General features: G+C 31.9%; 1 protein-coding gene across 1 annotated transcript; it reads left to right on the forward strand.

The window, feature by feature from the left end:
- Window positions 1-3859: 3859 nt before the first annotated feature.
- LOC108987639 (phosphate transporter PHO1 homolog 3-like) lies at window positions 3860-10697 on the forward strand. Its single transcript, XM_035682755.1, has 12 exons — window positions 3860-4487; window positions 5559-5922; window positions 6025-6073; window positions 6581-6652; window positions 7735-7864; window positions 7977-8097; window positions 8734-8992; window positions 9092-9196; window positions 9301-9495; window positions 9739-10017; window positions 10108-10244; window positions 10392-10697. The coding sequence occupies exons 1-12, from the start codon at window positions 3884-3886 to the stop codon at window positions 10489-10491; spliced, it is 2415 nt and encodes an 804-aa protein (XP_035538648.1). The 5' UTR covers window positions 3860-3883; the 3' UTR covers window positions 10492-10697.
- Window positions 10698-18814: the final 8117 nt, after the last annotated feature.

Below are 18814 nucleotides of genomic sequence, written 5' to 3' on the forward strand. Positions count from 1 at the left end.
TAAAAAAATCAATATATTCCTTTCTTACTTTTGGCAAAAGAAGAAGAGAGAACAAAGAAGTAAGTATAATTCGCCGACGTTCTAAAGTGATTTGATTAAAAGAGCACATGAAGTTTGAAACAAAGCCAACTTTAAGCAAATTATGGGTCGACCTATCCAAATCAAAAAGCAAAAAGACTCTGTTGTTGTTGGGCCATTCAAATTAATAAAAAGGATGGCTCTACAGCCCCGGAGCTACCATTATTTATAGTATTTTATTTTTTATTTTTTTACTTTTTTATATATGTATTTTTTAAAAAATAAAAAAAATACAATATTATTAAAAAATACTTTTTTAATCATTAAATAAAAATAAAAAATCACAACAGTATAATTGAACTGTAAGAATAATATTTTCCTAATAAAAATATTAATTCAAGTTTCAACATTGGATCGAGAAAGGCATGAAATCAACAAACCAACTCAATTAAAAAAGCTAAGTCCAAAAAAAAAAAAAAAAACCTCAATTAAAAAGCTCTCAACTTGCTTCCTTCCGAATTTGGGTTAAATAAATATATCCATGCATGGGGGCACTTACATGAAATCTCATTATTTTTCATAATATATTGAATTTGAGTGATTGCTCTTATTCGATCTTTACTGTCCAACCTTAAAACGGACATATGCGCATTATTAGAAAATATAGAAATAAATAATGTGTGCATATTCTTTGTAAACTAGAAAAGAAAGAAAATAACATGAAATCATAATTAGGTAGAGGTGTGTGGTGTAAAATTTCATTGTAATATTTTTTCAAAATAAAAAAGAAGTAGTACTATTAAACTTTACACCGCACAATCACACACCGTCCACATGATATAATTTGATTTGTAAGATTAAGATTTTAAAATTTATTTTTTAAATTAAATTATATTACATAAATAGCATATGATGTAAATGTTTTCAAATAAAATTATTATTTTTTGATATTATATAATTTATGAGATGCCTTCAACTATCGCCAATTAATTAAATGTCCTATTTTTTCAATTGTTTAAGATGTTAAATGATATGTTGTCTTTATTAAAAATAGAAATTGAACAAATTACTTCTAAGAAACGTAATGACATTTGGAAATCTTGGTAATAGGAAAAGTGAAAACTGGAAAGCACTTGTATGGTCGATGAGATCTCTCCGTGTTCATCGATCTGACGTATCTTGGGAGGAGCACTCGATGAGTCTCTGTTGCAACGTACGCAAACTTCTGCCAGTGTTTGGCAGCGGATCAGAATTTCTGAGTACGAGGCCTCAGTCTCTGATAGGTTTTTAAGCTAAATGTCTATAGTAGGTGAAGTTGCATTCATGAGAGCAGCAACATGGATTTATAATTAGATTAGTTTACATTGAACTAATTATTTTAAAATTTAAATAATAATAAAATATTAAATATTTTAATAATATATAATTTTTTTAATATTTTACAAATCTAATTAATAACTTTATTAAAAAATAAAATTATTAATAAGTTGAGGATTTGGAGTTGTGCTTCTTGACAAGGAAGCACCAAGAGCAACGACATAAGTATATGAGGAAGGTATGACGTTGTGAACAGCAGATGAGCCCTGACCATTTGCACCAGATCATAAAGCATGAGACGTTTTCAATTTATGGCACAAATGAGCTAATTCTACTTTAGCAGATACTGCTGCTTTAACATAATAAAATAATAAAAAAGAACGAGAGAAATAAAAAAGAGATTGTTGATGAAATAATAAAATAATATGATAAATGATAAATAATGAGTCGTCGGAGAGTCCTCTTAATTTATTGTAGTTCACATACTAAACTTTTGAACATTGACTAATTCAATGCAAATACTTTTTTAAACATATAATTAAATTATAAATTTGATTGACATTTGACTTGTCTACTCAATGTAAATACTTTTTTAAACATATAATTAAATTATAAATTTGATTGACATTTAACTTGTCTACTGTCAATGCTGCGAGAGGACGAGAAGTCCTTCAGCTTTTCTACGAAGCATTTAATTTTTTCTGCTCTTCCATAAATTTCAACCCACGTTTCTCTCGTTACTGTGCTTTTCTATGGAGAGAGACTATCGTTATTTATTTTTGGGACGTCCTAACTCCTACGTCCACCGATCAAAGCAGCAATGTTAGGCAAATTAATTTTTTTTTTCTTTTTTAATATATATATTTTAATATTTAAAAAAAATAAAAAAATTATAATATTATTAAAAAAATACTTTCTTAATTATTAAATAAAAAAATTTTAAAATTAAAAATAAAAAACCACAGCATCTTCCTTTATTTTTTCTGTTAGCTGTCAGTTTCAGTCCTCTGTCCCTCCCATCTCTGTGGCTTGTATATGGCAATATCTATCCCACTTCCAACTTTGGTGTATTTTATTTATTTATTATTTATTTAATAATTAAGTAAATAGTACTGACGCCTTCAAAACGCGATGATTGCTATGGGAAAGATCTATGGATTTACTGCTTACAAGTAATCAATCAACCTTTAATGGTCAAAATTATTCAAATATATATGTGTGTTAAGACTTCCTGGGGCAGTGGCCAATTTTGATTATTTTGTAATCAATATGGTCCATTTTTTTAATTATAAAGTTATGTACTTTGGCCATATTTCTAATAACGACATTTAATAACCTTGAATAGCTAAAAGTTAAAAACTATTCAACTGGCTGAAGAGACTTAAGAGTATTTCAATTTTCAAAGCTATGTTTTGACTACAAGGTAGGTGGGAAATAGAAAGTTTCTGTTTGAAAGTTCTCAAATATAGAAAAGGCAAGGGAGTGACAATAAGCTATTCTTAGGTTTTGTTTGGCAAGTGAGAATATTTGAGGTACTCTCACTATTATTTTTTATTTTATTATTATTTTTTATCTATTTTTTTACTATTCATTACTTTTCATCTACTTTTTACTATTATTCAATATTTTATTATTACTTTTTTATTACCTTTTATTACTATTTACAAATATTCTCATCACTTCTCACTATCCAAACGTACCCTTAGTCATCACCCCACTATATGTATTTAGGTTTAGGAACAAATCCTATAAAATCTGACTACGTCCAAATAAAGAAAACAATGAAATAAAAAAATAATTATATAAAAATAATATTCTAAATTAATATAACTTCGTCTGATTTATTAAATTTATAAAAAGTACTATTCTAACAGAAGATTTTTATTGTCGAAATATTTTTTCATTTCTTTTTTATTTAATGATTAAGTAAGTATTTTTAAATGAATATGTGATTTTTTTTTTTAAATATCTAAATAGTTTAAAAAATGGCGAAAGAAAAAGTAAAAAAAAAAAAGTATTTTGAGTGTTTTATTTCGGTAGAAATTTTTTGTAGACTTAGCAATATCTTTAAATTTATTATATAATAAAAAAAATTTATAATATAAGAAATCACGTCGTTAATTTATAAATTATTTTTATATAAATTTTATGTGATCAGAATATTTTTTTACAAAATTATGAGATGGATTTCAGAAATAGGTAAATAAGAAAAAATGAAAAATATGTCAGAGTCAACAATTTGTCTTCATTTTCTTGTAGCGTTCAGTTGTCAATTGTGACAGCTACGATATTTTAATTTCTATATGTCAGGTCACTGAAAAGTGGACCTAGCCAGTAGCCAACTCCGACACGTATTTGCTCCGTCGACCGAAATTTCTCTGCATGTGGGGTTCTTTTTACTTTTATTTATTTTTAAATAACAGAAGAGGAAATGGTCGCTCTCAACCTGGATATATAAATCCCACGTCATCAAGCCTCAAGGTGTTGTCTCACACGTTGCTTCGTTTGCCGCAGTAATACCGCAGTCTGCAACGAAACCCAAAAAACCATGAAGTTCGGAAAGGAATTCGCGGCACAGATGGTGCCTGAATGGCAAGAAGCATACATGGATTATGGTAAGCTCAAAACCTTGTTGAAAGACATCCTACGCTTCAAGCAAAGAAACCGGACACCGGCCACCCCATCGGCCGGCCTAAAGCGAAAGCTCACACTTTACAGAGCTTTTAGCGGCCTTACACAAAGATACAACCACCACTCCATAAGCCCATCATCCACTACTCGCGATGATGATCATGACATTGAAAGCCAAGCCATTCTCGTAAATTCAGTGAGCCGGGATGGCTCACAAAGCTATCAGACTACGTTTCTCATGTCCTCCGACGAAGGGGGAGAGTACGAGTTGGTTTACTTCAGGAGGCTCGACGATGAATTTAATAAAGTGGAGAAGTTTTACAGGTCTAAGGTGGAGGAGGTGATGAAGGAAGCGGATATGTTGAATAAGCAAATGGATGCTTTCATTGCTTTTCGAATAAAAGTGGAGAATCCTCAAGGATGGTTTAATAAATCAGTTGAGATGACTCGTCTTGCTTCAGATGTTGCAGCTTCTGCAGCTGCATTATCGGCTTCAACACCGAGAGGGGCCAGAACAAGTAGTAAGTTTTGTATATATTACGAAGGAAAAATGCTACATGCCCCGCTGGGGGCTCCCGTTGGGGCGTAGTATTTTTTTTATATATTTTTTTAAATTTATTTTTATATAGATATTTTTAATAATTTTAAATATTTTAAAAAATAAAATAAAAATTATAATATTATTTAAAAATATTTTCTTAATTACGAAGTAGAATAAAAATTAATATTTAATGATTTGTATTTTACTTTATGATTAAGAAAGTATTTTTTAATGTTTTGTTTTTTACTTTCTGATTAAAGAAGTGTTTTTTAATGATTTTTTTTTTTTACTTTCTGATTAAGAAAGTGTTTTTTAATGATTTTTTTTTTAACTTTCAGATTAAAGAAGTGTTTTTTAATAATATTTTAAATTTATTTTATTTTTTAAAAATATTTATAAGTGTAAAAAAAATCTATATGAAAAATAAATTAAAAAATTACACATAAAAAAGTACATGTTAAGCTTAACGGAAGCCCCCAACGGGGCTGTAATATGACTATTTTAAATATTTTTTAAAAAAATCATAATATTATTAAAAAATATTTTCTTAATCATGAAGTAAAATAAAAAATTATAAAATAATATTTTTTATAATTTTTTATTTTATTTCGTGATTAAGAAAAAATTTTTTAATATATATTTTTTACTTTTGGATTAAAAAAATATTTTTTTAATAATATTTTTATTTTATTTTATTTTTTTAAAATATTAAAAAATATTAAAAAATCTATATAAAAATTATTTATATAAAATATATATTAAATAATACTACAGCCCCAGCGGGAGCTCCCAGCGGGAGCCCCCAGCGGGGCTGTAGCACCACCCATTACGAAGCTATTAATCGAAGGATCTCCTTTTTTAAAAAAAAAATAAGAACAGATAATCTTAGAAAAAGAATTCAAGCCAATTGAAAATTTAAAAAATTTAAATTATCTATTATATTTTATATTAAAATTAAAAAAAATTATAATAATAAATTGAGCTGACTTTGATAACCAAAATACTAAGCTACTAAAGAAGATTAAAATTACACACATATATATATATGCAGGAAGAATTGTCATGTCGATGGATGTGATTGAAGAGGTAGGATCGAATAGCCATGGACAATCAGATGATTCGAGTGATCAGGAAAAAGATGAGGAGGAGACCATTGACGTACTTGTCAATCAAAAGGTTCAAGAACAGAGGCCGAACAACATCAGGGCCAGTAGACCAGCTCCTCTGGAAGTACTTAATCGTGTGAAAATAAACAACACCCGGGAGACTCCTCGATCCACCATTAAGAGCATCCTCCGTTATCCTATCCAGACGGAGCTGAATTTCAGCAGGGAAAATCTTAGAAAAGTTGAAGAACAACTTAAGCGGGCTATTATTGAATTTTACCAGAAGCTCCGGCTTCTCAAAAGCTTCGGGTATTATTAGACATATATTGCTAGTTTTTTTTTATTAGATCTAGTTGGATTTTCTTGTCTTCTTCTTTTCTTTCCACTAATACTTTTCCGTGAATGATACAGCTTCTTGAATACACTGGCATTTTCAAAGATCATGAAGAAATATGATAAGGTATTTTCCAATTGGGCATCATTATCATCATGTCTCATGCATATTTTAGCAAAGACGTTACTGGCAAGCTTAGAAGAGGAATAAATAATTATATAAATATTTAATCATCAACTATCTTAAAAGTTTGAGATAATACAAAGACATATTTCATTAATCCTTTGTATTTTAACATTTTATACACTTGTATATGAGTCAAACTCTCCTTAATAAGTTGATCTATCATACATTAAATATATTACTGAAATTGGGAAAAAGTACAGTGGAGTCGGGACCATTATACAAGTAATATGTCAAGATGTTTACCTGTAAAGAAATTATTTATACAAATTTCAAATAGATAAGTCTTATATAAACTTTTGTAAAAAGGTAGACTCTATCTATAAGATAAACATAAATTGGAGGGGCATCAATGGTTAGGTCCCATTTGTATAGCTAGCAGCCTTTTCTCTCTTTCTAAGAGTTAAACATTGATATTTTGGTCCTTGTATTTATACCTTAACATTGCAGATTACTTCAAGGGATGCATCAAAATCCTACATGAAGATGGTGGATAACTCCTTCCTCGGAAGCGCTGATGAGGTGAGATTTCTATATTCCTAGGCAAAGTACATGAAAGTAGAGAAGGATCATTCCACCTCAAATGAATCAGACCTAAGGCTATGTTTGGCTGTCAAACTCATCTCAAACTAATTATTAATAGGATTCACTACCTTTTTAACTTCTCGTTAAATATATCTCAACATACCTCATACATTTAAACATATATCTCAACCTACTTTATACATTTAAATATATCTTAATAAAATCTACTAAATATTACTATTCATAATTCAACTCAGATAATTTAAGTTCAGCTTAGCACTCAAACTCAGTAAGACTTCACTTGAGCACTCTCATTGGATTAGTTAAAGTTAAATGATATTTTTGATGAATGTAAGAGAAATTTGACCTTTAGCTATTCAATTTAAATAAATCTCCACATTGGAATAGCTATTTTTTCATTATATAATAATAAAATAATATAAGATGAATTTGATTTTAATTATTCACATCAAATCTTCATATTAGATTATACATTTATTTATTATATAATAATGAATAACTAATAATTTCAAAAATATTTAATTTTTTTAATTATTAATTTATTTAATTTTATCATATTTTACTATTCTACTTATTATATATTAATTAATAATCATATTCTTATTAAATTAATATACCACTAACTCAAATTAATATATCAATTTTAAAAATATTTTAATTTTTTTAATTATGAAATTATTTTATTTTATCATATTTTACTATTCATAATATTATATATTAATTAGTAATCATATTCTAATTAAATTATGGATTAAAAATAGAAACTACAAAGACATTGATGGATACCTTGGGAGAGAGAAAAAAATAATATAAAATAGATTTGATGAATAAACAGTGTCTTTCAAATTTGGAAATAACTTTAGAAGTTACTGTAGCTATATTCCAAATATTTGGAATATAGCTATTCCAATGTGATAAATTTTATAGTTCAATAGCTAAATTCTTATTGGATTTAGCTTTGTCCATAACTGCTATTAGCTAAAGAGGATTGCTACTTGCTTTGTCCAGTACTGCTATTTTCTTCTATTCTGATATATATAAGCCACTTGTCATTGTAGGTTACCAAGCTTATGGAAAGGACTGAAGCTGCATTCATCAAGCATTTCTCCAACTCTAACCGCACTAAAGGCATGAACATCTTAAGACCCACGTCAAAGAGAGAAAGACATAGGACTACATTTTCCATGGGTAAGGTTTTTGATCTAGAATGAATTAAACTTCTTAACAGCGAAGAAATTATGGGGATAAATCTAATGTCCATTTCTTTCCCTTTTGATCTGTTCATTGGAAAACTCTTCAGGTTTTTTTGCTGGCTGCACGGCAGCTCTGATATTAGCTCTTATTTTAATTATACGCACTCGTAATCTCATGAATAATAAAGGGGCGACAGAATATATGGAGAACATGTTTCCCCTATACAGGTAACTTTCATTTCTCTCTAGGATTACATCTCCACTCAACTGATTTTTTAAGAACTGTATAATCCTTCTTCTTCCATGTTGAATTCAAGCGTCAATAATACTAATTAATATGCATGATATTAATTATTTACTTCTTCACATGTGAACCAAACTTCCCATCGATAAGATATTTTTAATTGAGAATGAGTAGATAAATGTACAATTAGTATTAGAACTAAGGATCAATAATACTTTTAACAACATACCAAAAATTAATGGCAAGGAAAGAGAGAGAAAACATGTATTAAGGCCCTGTTTGGATTGAGAGATGAGATGAGATGAGTTGAGATGATTTGTGAATAGTAGTAAGATTTGTGAGTTGAAATTTGTGAATAGTACTGCCAATCCATTTGACTTGGCAAGTTTTGTGCTGGCCTATCAACTTGTATAAACTCTTTCCACGTCACAAGACCAGCATATATATACATATATATATATATATATATATATATATATATATATAGGATTCATTGTGAGCACCTTTAAGCTTTTTTAAAATAAAAGATTCAAATGAATATGCTTTCAATCCAAGAAAGAGGAAATTTAAAACTTTCTATAGTTTTCCAATGTTAAACTTCCTTCCTTCCTCGCTCGCAGTTTGTTTGGCTTCATAGTTCTGCACATCTTAATGTATGCTGCCAACATATACTTCTGGAGGCGGTACCGAGTCAACTATTCCTTCATATTCGGCTTCAAGCAAGGAACCGAGTTGGGCTACCAACAAGTTCTCCTCCTCAGCTTTGGTCTTGCAGCACTAGCACTAGCTAGTGTTCTCTTAAACCTTGACATGGAAAGGGACCCAAAAACGGACGATTACAAAGCATTGACAGAACTTCTGCCTCTCAGCTTGGTTCTTGTAAGTTCGTATATGTAGAAGTACTTTACCTACTTTTTCCCCATCTAATTCTGAATATATATACAGTTCTGAACTTTCTCCTCTCTTTCTGATCTGCAGCTTGTAGTTATCATATTATTCTTTCCATTCAACATATTGTACCGTTCAAGTCGTTTCTTCTTCCTCACATGTCTCTTTCACTGTATTTGTGCTCCTTTGTACAAGGTATTGTGGTCGACAACTGTTCATGATGCAAGAGATTAATGAAATGGAACTAAGTGGGTTTTTGTAATAATTAATTAACATTTGTGAATTTCTTTATATGACAGGTCACGCTCCCAGATTTCTTCTTGGCAGATCAGTTTACCAGCCAAGTGCAAGCCTTGAGAAGTTTGGAGTTCTACATATGCTACTACGGTTGGGGAGACTACAAGCACAGACAAAACACTTGCAAAAAGAGTGACGTTTTCAACACTTTCTACTTCATTGTTGCAGTGATTCCTTACTTGTCTCGACTCCTTCAGGTTGCCAACTCACTTTTAGAGAATAATCTAAGCTGTTGAGACAAACAATAGTCTTGAATTCCAACATCGGCTAATCAACTCCACTTTCGATTAAAATAGATGGGTCCGTGTGCCTTTTGGCATGCACGTGAGACTTAAGACTTTGCTTTTAAAACAAGTGATATTTAAAGTTCAATTTCTTTTTTTGCCACAACTCATAATGATTATTGTTGCAAGGACTTATTCCCTCATATTCTTTGTCAGTGCCTCCGTCGCTTATATGAAGAGAAAGATGCTATGCAAGGATACAATGGGCTGAAATATTTTCTGACAATTGTGGCTGTTAGCATGAGAACAGCTTACAGTCTCGACAAGGGATTGGGTTGGAGGACGCTAGCATGGATTTTCTCAGCCATTGCAGCAATTGTCAGTACATATTGGGACCTTGTCTTGGACTGGGGACTCCTGCAACAGAAATCTAAGAACCGATGGCTAAGAGACAAGCTTCTGATCCCTCACAGAAGTGTATATTTTGGAGCCATGGTGAGTAAACGACTTCAACTGGAGAGAGTTTTCATCAAAGTCTGACACTAAACCATCTTTTTGTAATTTCATGGTAATATATGCATGCAGGTGTTGAATGTCGTCCTCAGGTTTGCTTGGTTGCAAACTGTTTTGGGTTTCAAGGTGTCTTTCTTACATAGAGAATCTTTAATCACCATTGTAGCCTGCCTAGAAATCATTCGTCGTGGGATTTGGAATTTCTTCAGGTAACCAAGATTGTTGGTCATTTTGGAGTAAAATTTCTAACATGTTTATATAAGCTTTAATTTTTTATGGATAAGAAAGGGGACTACTTGCATGTTGAGAATTTACGCAAATTTAATATTTTCAATTTCTTGTGATTTACATCACAGGTTGGAGAATGAGCATTTGAACAATGTTGGCAAGTACCGTGCATTCAAGTCTGTTCCCCTACCCTTCAACTATGATGACAATGAAGACAAGGATGAGTAGGAATTAAGGACGGAACTAGCACACTGTAAACATTGAGAGAAAATCAAACTATTTTTATTTCTCTTCGGTTTTTGTTTTCTGTTTTTCCACAGTCCAGTATATTCCTTGTGAAGGCAGTCCACCAGAGTCTCAAATGATGTATTTTTCTTCGATTAAATTCAATTTCATCATCAACGAAATTTAAATGCAAAACAAAAGCAAGGTAGTAGTGATGTTGCCAAACTATTATGAGATTTCTGCCAATGCATGATGCCTTCTCAACAGCGGCATTCTTTGATCTTTAATGACATAGGAAGTACTAATTCTTGAAACAAAAATCTGGCACTTTAGAGTTCCTGATCTGTATAGTGAGGCAAGAGACAAACTCTTGAGTTCCTCAAAGAAAAATCTGGCACTTTAGGTGCGGGTATGCTTCTCTGAGTTCCTCATACACAAGGCGGGAACATCCAAGTAATAGAGACTGCCCTTGTTGCAATGAGAACAACAAGGTCTGCTTCCAATTTCCTTGCATCAAAGCTCTCAAGTAATAGGAAGATAAAACTTCCATACCAGTACGCAAATGCAGCTATTGAAGGAGGATAACATTGCTGTTAATCATATGGTGGTGGCTGATTGTATCTGGGCAAATTAGATTATCTTGGTAACTGCCCTAACAACATCAAATGCTCGATAATAAAGCAACCCGGCAAGTTTTCAAGCCCTTATACCGCCTATGCCAAAAATAACAACCAAAAGCGCAACAAACCAAAATGACATAAGTTTGTATAGAATGACCAAGAAGCATGAAGCAATAACTACAAATAGGACAACAAATGCTAGGTTGATGTCTACAACAAATGCCCTGATGATGTTTACAAAGCCCAAACCTCTTGGAGTCTCATTGTCTCCCTTTTCCATAACCAACTAGCGATTTTCCCATAATTGGAGAACTTCTCCCGCAGAACCTCTTCCATGACATTTAGATCCCCAATTCTTTGATTACAAGTTTGTATATTTAGCATCAACACTGGACAAAATCCTATCACTCTTTTTGACAAATTTTGAAACATATATCTACTTCTCTCCAACTGTAAAGCCATTAAGCTTCTCAATAGCATCGTTTGCAAATTCCTCATACTCAAATTGAACAAAGCCATCCCCTTTACTCTTCATGCCAGCAACAACATCCAAAATCTTATTCCAAGGCACGTCCATTTTCCCATACACATTCAGAAACTCATTATAACCAAGGTAATGTATTATAACCACACACCTTACTGATTCATGCCGAAAAATGTTCGAGGGTTGGATCACGAACAAGCTTTCCGTCATTCTCTGAATGGATACAAGCAATGCCTCTTGCTGCACCTATTTCTCTTCTTAGTCGAGCATCCCAATCCGAAGGGGTCCTATCCTCTCCTTTTTTACCGTGTAACAAGGCTGAGACACTTCCTTGATCCTGAATTGGTGACAATAAAGGACTAACGACAAGGGCAATCCCATCATGAAAAATAGCTGGAAGCTGGTAACACAGGCTTTTGCCACCACCTGCAACCATAATCACTAGAACATCTTGAATCTTAACACCTACATGAAGTAACTCCTTGAGTATCAACTGGGTTTCCATTCCCAGGGGGTAGATGGTTGACCCCATCCTACTTTCATAAAATGTGGTGCCTTGCCATCTTCACACAACCACCCTTTTCTCCATACTTTATCTGCCTTCTCCGAGATGCAGAATATGCTCCATGCTCCCATATTTATTTTGTTTTTCTCTTTTCATTTTTTGGCATCTGGCAGTATCACTCTAATAGCAATCATTACTCGCATGTAAAGATTAATGTTCAGCTCAAATATATCTTCGATCCACCAGTCCTTTGGAACAGACTCCATTTTCTTTGGGAACTTTGCTCCCTCCATAACAATTCTATCTGGCTCAGGCGCTCTTTGGCACATTTCCTCAAACAGCCCGTGCCCATTCCCTCTAGCAATGTTTGTCACACCAGCAGCAGACTTAACAATACTCTCAATACACCTTGCCAACAATCTTTCATATGGTTCACCACACATGTTTGCAATGGATTGAACCAACAAAATGTCATCTATTGTAGCCTTGTCAAGAATATCTAGCAACTGCCTCTAATAAAGCGCAACAAGTTCAGAAATTTGGAATGTAGAAGAGGCATAAAGCACGTCCACCATGAAAATCACGACTGGCCTACACTTCTGAGCTATAGATACTAAACCCATACTTGACACATTATGGTACCAAATTAAGCTCAGCTTCTCAAGCATTTCATCAAACAGCTTCTTGGCTCTAACCAATTCCCTATACTTTCTAAGCTTTTCATCAAGAATCACTTCCCTATTTGGTTTCACAATCACATCATCTTGTTCCAAAATTCTATCTCCTAAAGCCCCCAAAACTTCATCAACATCTTCCTCATTCGGATTACATGAACTCAAAGGCTCAGCCACTTTCGTAAGAGAAGTGTACCCTTTTCTTTTCTTTTTTATCATTTGCCTCAGCATGAGTGTGAGCCAGCTTCTCCCATTGCCTCAAAACTCCTTCAACGAATAGTCTAGTCCTTTTCCTCTATCAAAAGGCCAAGAAATTACATCGAGCGCACAAACAAGGTGTTTATGTGACATTATATCGAGCAATTGATGAGCCATACCTTCCGTATTAGCACACTCAAAATCCACACTTCCTATCTTCCCTTGATCAATACCTACCAATCCAACGGAAATTTGGAAGGACCCATCAAAACATGCGAGAGAATCTGCAGTACCTGCCATACTTGACATATCTTGAAGACCTTGGACCAGTGGTAAAAGATTTGCACCAACATTAGCGTTAGGTGTAGAAGGCTTAATGCCAGCAGCCAAGCTCCAAAAGTTGTGAACAAGACTAATAGAAGCTGATTTGTTCCCATGAAAGTTAGTGAAAGATTTGAGAATGAGCTTTTCACGTTCTTGGTCCTCCTCGATTGCAACTTTCTCTTCATTTGTTTTCCCTTTTTTTCTATAACCATTGATTTTTCTTTTCCTTCTGTTGAACCTGTAGCTTCTTCCTTCTCTTCTTTTAATTGTACAAAACCCAAATCTTCACTCATGCTCGAGCAATATCACTGAATTAATTAAAAGTTAAATCTAATGAATATTTAATTATTATAAAATAAAATATGTTCATATTAAATTAGTCAAATATTTAAAATTTATCTACAGTGTTTTTCAAAAGTTTTTTCAAATTTAAAAGTTACTGTACATACATCAAATATATATTTTATTAATTATTTCTCTCTCCATTTCTTTCAATCACATATTTTATTATAATTAATATATTAATTTGACTTAGTGATATATTAATTTAATAAGAACATGATTATTAATTAACATATAATAAGTAGAATAGTAAAATATGATAAAATTAAAAAAATTAATAATTAAAAAATTAAATATTTTTGAAATCATTAGTTATTCATTACCATATAATGAATAAATATATAATATAATGTAGAGATTTAATGTGAATATCCAAAACAAAATTTATCTTATATTATTTTATTATTATATAATGAAAAAAATAGTTATTCCAATGTGGAGATTTATGTGAATGAAATAGTCAAAAGTCAAATTTCTCTTACATTCATCAAAACTGTCCTTTAACTTTAGCTAATCCAACGAGAGTGCTCTAACAAGAAAGATATATCCATCTTCATTAACCATTGGAAGTTCCTGATTAGGAATATTGTTCTTATTTGCCACCAAGATCCGTACCATATCCGTCAACTAATTCAAGCGGTTCTTGATCTTCGACTCTCCTCGTGAGCATCCACTTGCGTTGCAAGGTCTCTTGTTGTTGTTTAAAACGATTGCTGTCGGCCATCGAGATTGTCGACTCTAGATATCAAATGTTATGAACTTGCTGGATAACTCACTAGAAAAGGGAATAATAGAGGAAAATGGGATGAACAGAAGAACTGATAATTTTATAAATTTAGAAGAAAAGCAAAAGAATGACAATGGGTAGTTCGAGGCACCCTTCCTCCAGAATGTTCCATTGATTAAAGACAACGTTTGGATGTTAAAGTGAATTGAATTGAATTGATTTGAGATAATAAAATATTGTTAGAATATTATTTTTTAATATTATTATTATTTTAGGATTTGAAAAAGTTAAATTGTTTATTATATTTTATGTTAGAATTTGAAAAAGTTATAATGATGAGTTGAGATGAGTTGAGATGTGTTAATGATCCAAACGAAGCCTAAAGATGATCTTTCTACATTGCCCATTTTTTTCCCTAATGCATACGTGTAACGGGTTTAGTTTTGAACATATTTTTTTAATAATTTATCATATAATACAAAATTATTTTATATATACTTATCTTATATATTATATATAAAAATTATATATAATATAAAAAATCATACAAAAAATATTTTACACAATATAAAAATTTAAAAAATATATATGGACCGATCCAATCCAATGTTAGAAAAAGAAAAATCGAAACCAAATCGATTTTGACCGGTTTTGAAAAAAATAAAATCGGTATCAGAACGAACCAAATTTGATATTGGACCAAACTTACCAGTTTGGTTCGATCCAGTCCAATTTACCGATTCATCGATTTGTTTTTTTACCCCTACTTATACATATCATATGCCCCTGACGTACATTTACAAGATAATAACAAACTAAAGCAAGAAATTCTAAAAAAATCGTAGAAACAACAAGCTCCCTTGCCATCAATAAAATGCAATGTTTAATATAAAATAAAACACATCGTCTCATTCTTCTCAAATCGGTGTCACTTGGACTTTAAAGATATTTCATCTCTTCACTTAGCACATGCAACTTTCTCGATTTAATTAGGGTTCTTGACATGATGTGCCCGCTTAATTTATGAGTGGGGCTACTATGTCACCCCACTCTTATCGTTGGTCAGTACTCTTTTTTATTTTTTTATTTTTATTATTTTATTTTTATTTTTTCACATTTTTTTAATACATTTAAATACTTTTAAAAAATAAAAAAATACATCAATACATTTAAAATCACTTCCTTAATCATTAAGTAATAAAAAAAAAGTTAATGCAAGCGGTCAAATGGAGCGGTTCAAATTAGGCGGCAGACTATCCTTTCCCTTAATTTATTAATTTAAATAATGGACTGCATCCTCCACCCAAAAATACCATCAGAAGTGTGAGCATTGGCATTGGCATTGGGTTCTACAAAAGCCTAATTAAATGTAAAATATAATGAATTTCATTAAAATAAAACTATATTAGATTAGTCAAAGAGATAAGTGAAAAGTTTTGAACTATAGTAAATAGATGAGTTTCTTCAAATTTGAAAAGCTACTGTTCACCTATCAAATCTATTTTTTATTCACTTTTAACCTCCAAAAGTCTTTTTTATTTATGTTTAATTTCCAACCTTCTTGTAATAATAATGTAAAAATCAAATTAAATTAATAATTAACTAATGATAAGTGTAATTGTTGAATATGAAAAAAAATAAAAAATATTATTATTAAAAAAATAATATTATATTATTATTTTGATGAATTCAATGACTAATGTGAGATTATGATTAGAAAGATTTTGAATTTACAGAAAACATATACTTTTCATTAAATTTTATAAATAACTTTGATGAAGGTAATGTCGATGCTTTTCCAACTTCTCACAATGAAAGGACCCATCTGCCCCTATTTTACCCGTGTAGCCTTGTAATATTAGTACTTTCCTAGAATTTGCCTGAAAAAAAAAAAATTACTATCAAGAATCAATGTATTCCTTTCTTCCTTTTGTCAAAAGAAGAAGAAAATAAAATTGGACGACGTTCTACAGTACTTTGAATAAAAGAACACATGAAGTTTGAAACAAAGCCTACTTTAAGCAGCAAATCATGTTAAAAAAGAGGAAGTTGTTGTTGGGCCATTCAAATTAATAAAAACATTAATCAACGTTGGGTCGAGAAAGGCATGAAATCAACAAGCCCAATCATTTAAAAACCTAAGTCCAAAATATAAAACTCAATTAAAAAGCTCTCAATTTGCTTCCTTCCCCCTTCACCTAAGAACATTGATATATAGGCGCGCGCAGGGACGAATTTGGGCTGAATAAATATATCCATGCATGGGGACAGTTAAAGGAAATCTAATGATTTTTTATAATTTTTTTTTTTATCAGTCACTATTTATCACCTTGCAACACACACCTTATAAAAAAAACTCTCTCACTCTATAAAAAAGCTGTGTGGGATGTGAAAATGAATAGTGGCTAATACATAATATTTTTCTTTTTCATAATATGTTGAATTTGAGTGATTGTCCTCTGATCTTTACTGCCCAACGTTGGAACAGACATATGTGCACTATTAGTAAACTAGAAAAGAAAGAAAATAACACGAATTCACATGTTGGAATTAGGTGGATGTGTGTGGTGTAAAGTTTTCTTGTAGTATTTTTCCATAAAGAAGTAGTGTTATTAAAAGTCTTTATACCACATACTATTCACGTGACATAATTTGAAAGTGCGGTGCAAATGCTTTCAAATAAAATTATTATTTTTAGATATTATATAATTTATGTGATGCCTTCAACTATCGCCAATTAATTAAATGTATTAATTTTTCAATTGTTTATGATGTTAAATTATATGTTGTCTTTATTAAAAAGAGAAATTGAGAACAAATTGCTTCTAAGAAACTAAATGACATTTGGAAATCTTGGTAATAGGAAAAGATTGAATAATATGTTTTTGAGAAAATAATATTAAAAAAGCACAAAAATACTATTTGTTGGATAATACCTTGGCTCGCTATTTGTTGGATGCTATGGCTAAAGTTAGCTCAAAGTTAGTAATTTTAACCATCTTTTAACATATATCAATGCATACTCATTTTCATGTGTGTTTAATTTGGCTAAAATTTAGGTTGCCAGTTCACTAATTATGAAACTCGATCGGTGGCACAATTCATCCATTATTTCATCAAAAAGTCTACTTCCACCCTGGACGGGGAACACGCCGCGTACCCGGGTGCCAAATCACTGCGTATGCACTCTAAGTTAAACGCACTGTTTAATTATTTAGTCTTCTTTCTAAAATCAACTCGGACGAATGCTCATACCCAGATGATTTAGGATTGAACAGAGCGATTCACGATTCACCAATGGAAGACTGCTTCGATACCCAATCATCACCTCGCACCTCCAAGCTTCCGAAGCTTGCTACAAAATCGGTTCCCAAACGGAGGTACGATGGGTGGCCACAAGCTTCTGCTCAAACAACCTGTACCACAGACGTGCTGCCAGACGAACCCGTAACAACCATGGAAGTTGATGAAGAACCCCAATCTTCACCTCCCACTGTGAACACCTCCAAGCTTCCCAAGCTTGCTACGAAGACCATTTCCCCACGAAGTTACGATGGATGGTCACAAACTTCTCCTCATACAACCTTGCCCAATGATGTGTTGCCAGATGAAACACGAAGGGAGTCATAGGTTGTTCTCATTCTCTTGAATCCTTGATCTCATTTTCACACTTCGCATGCCCTAAAACAAGATGGGTGTTCTCAAATAAACCGAATCACTAAAGCAGAGCAAGGCATTATAATGCCCACAACAAAAAACTTAGATGCATAAAATAGAAAAAAAAATTGCTCAGATGGCCATGGAAGATAGCAGGAACACCATGAAGAAAAATAGAAAAAAAATTTGCATAAAACAGAGCATGGGTACTACGACACTCACTTGAAGAACGACGAACTTGCTTTTCTTTTCGGAGCAAAATGGTTTTGGAACTCGGAACCCGCAGAATGGTTTCTGCACAAAATGGTTTCTGGTGCTTTTCTTCTTCAGCGCAAAATGGTTTTTGGTGCTTCTCCTTTCAGAGCAAAATTGTTTCTGGTGATTTTCTTTTCAGCACAATCGGAACACGATGAAGAACGGCTATCACACAGAATGGTTTCTACGCAAAATTATTTCTGGTTTCTAGGCAGAATGGTTTTGGTGCTCATTTCTCCTTTCCATCTTTTTCTTTCTTCTTTTCTCTCTCTTCTTTTTAATATAATATAAAGCTGACGTGGCTAATGCCACGTCAGCGATTCCGCAACGGATACCTGAATACAGGTACCTGTAGCAGAATTGCTAAAGTGATAAAGACAGTAGGTGAAAAATATGACTATTAATTGGAATCGGGATCTATGCTATACTGCTAATTTGCTATGATGGTATTTGTATTGAGTACTGCTAGAGCCACCGCTAGTAACTACTGTCAGCTCTAGCATGTATTTTTTAATGTATTTTTTTAATTATTTTTTATAA

This window comes from Juglans regia, chromosome 11, assembly GCF_001411555.2.
Source record: "Juglans regia cultivar Chandler chromosome 11, Walnut 2.0, whole genome shotgun sequence".
Classification (NCBI taxonomy): domain Eukaryota; kingdom Viridiplantae; phylum Streptophyta; class Magnoliopsida; order Fagales; family Juglandaceae; genus Juglans; species Juglans regia.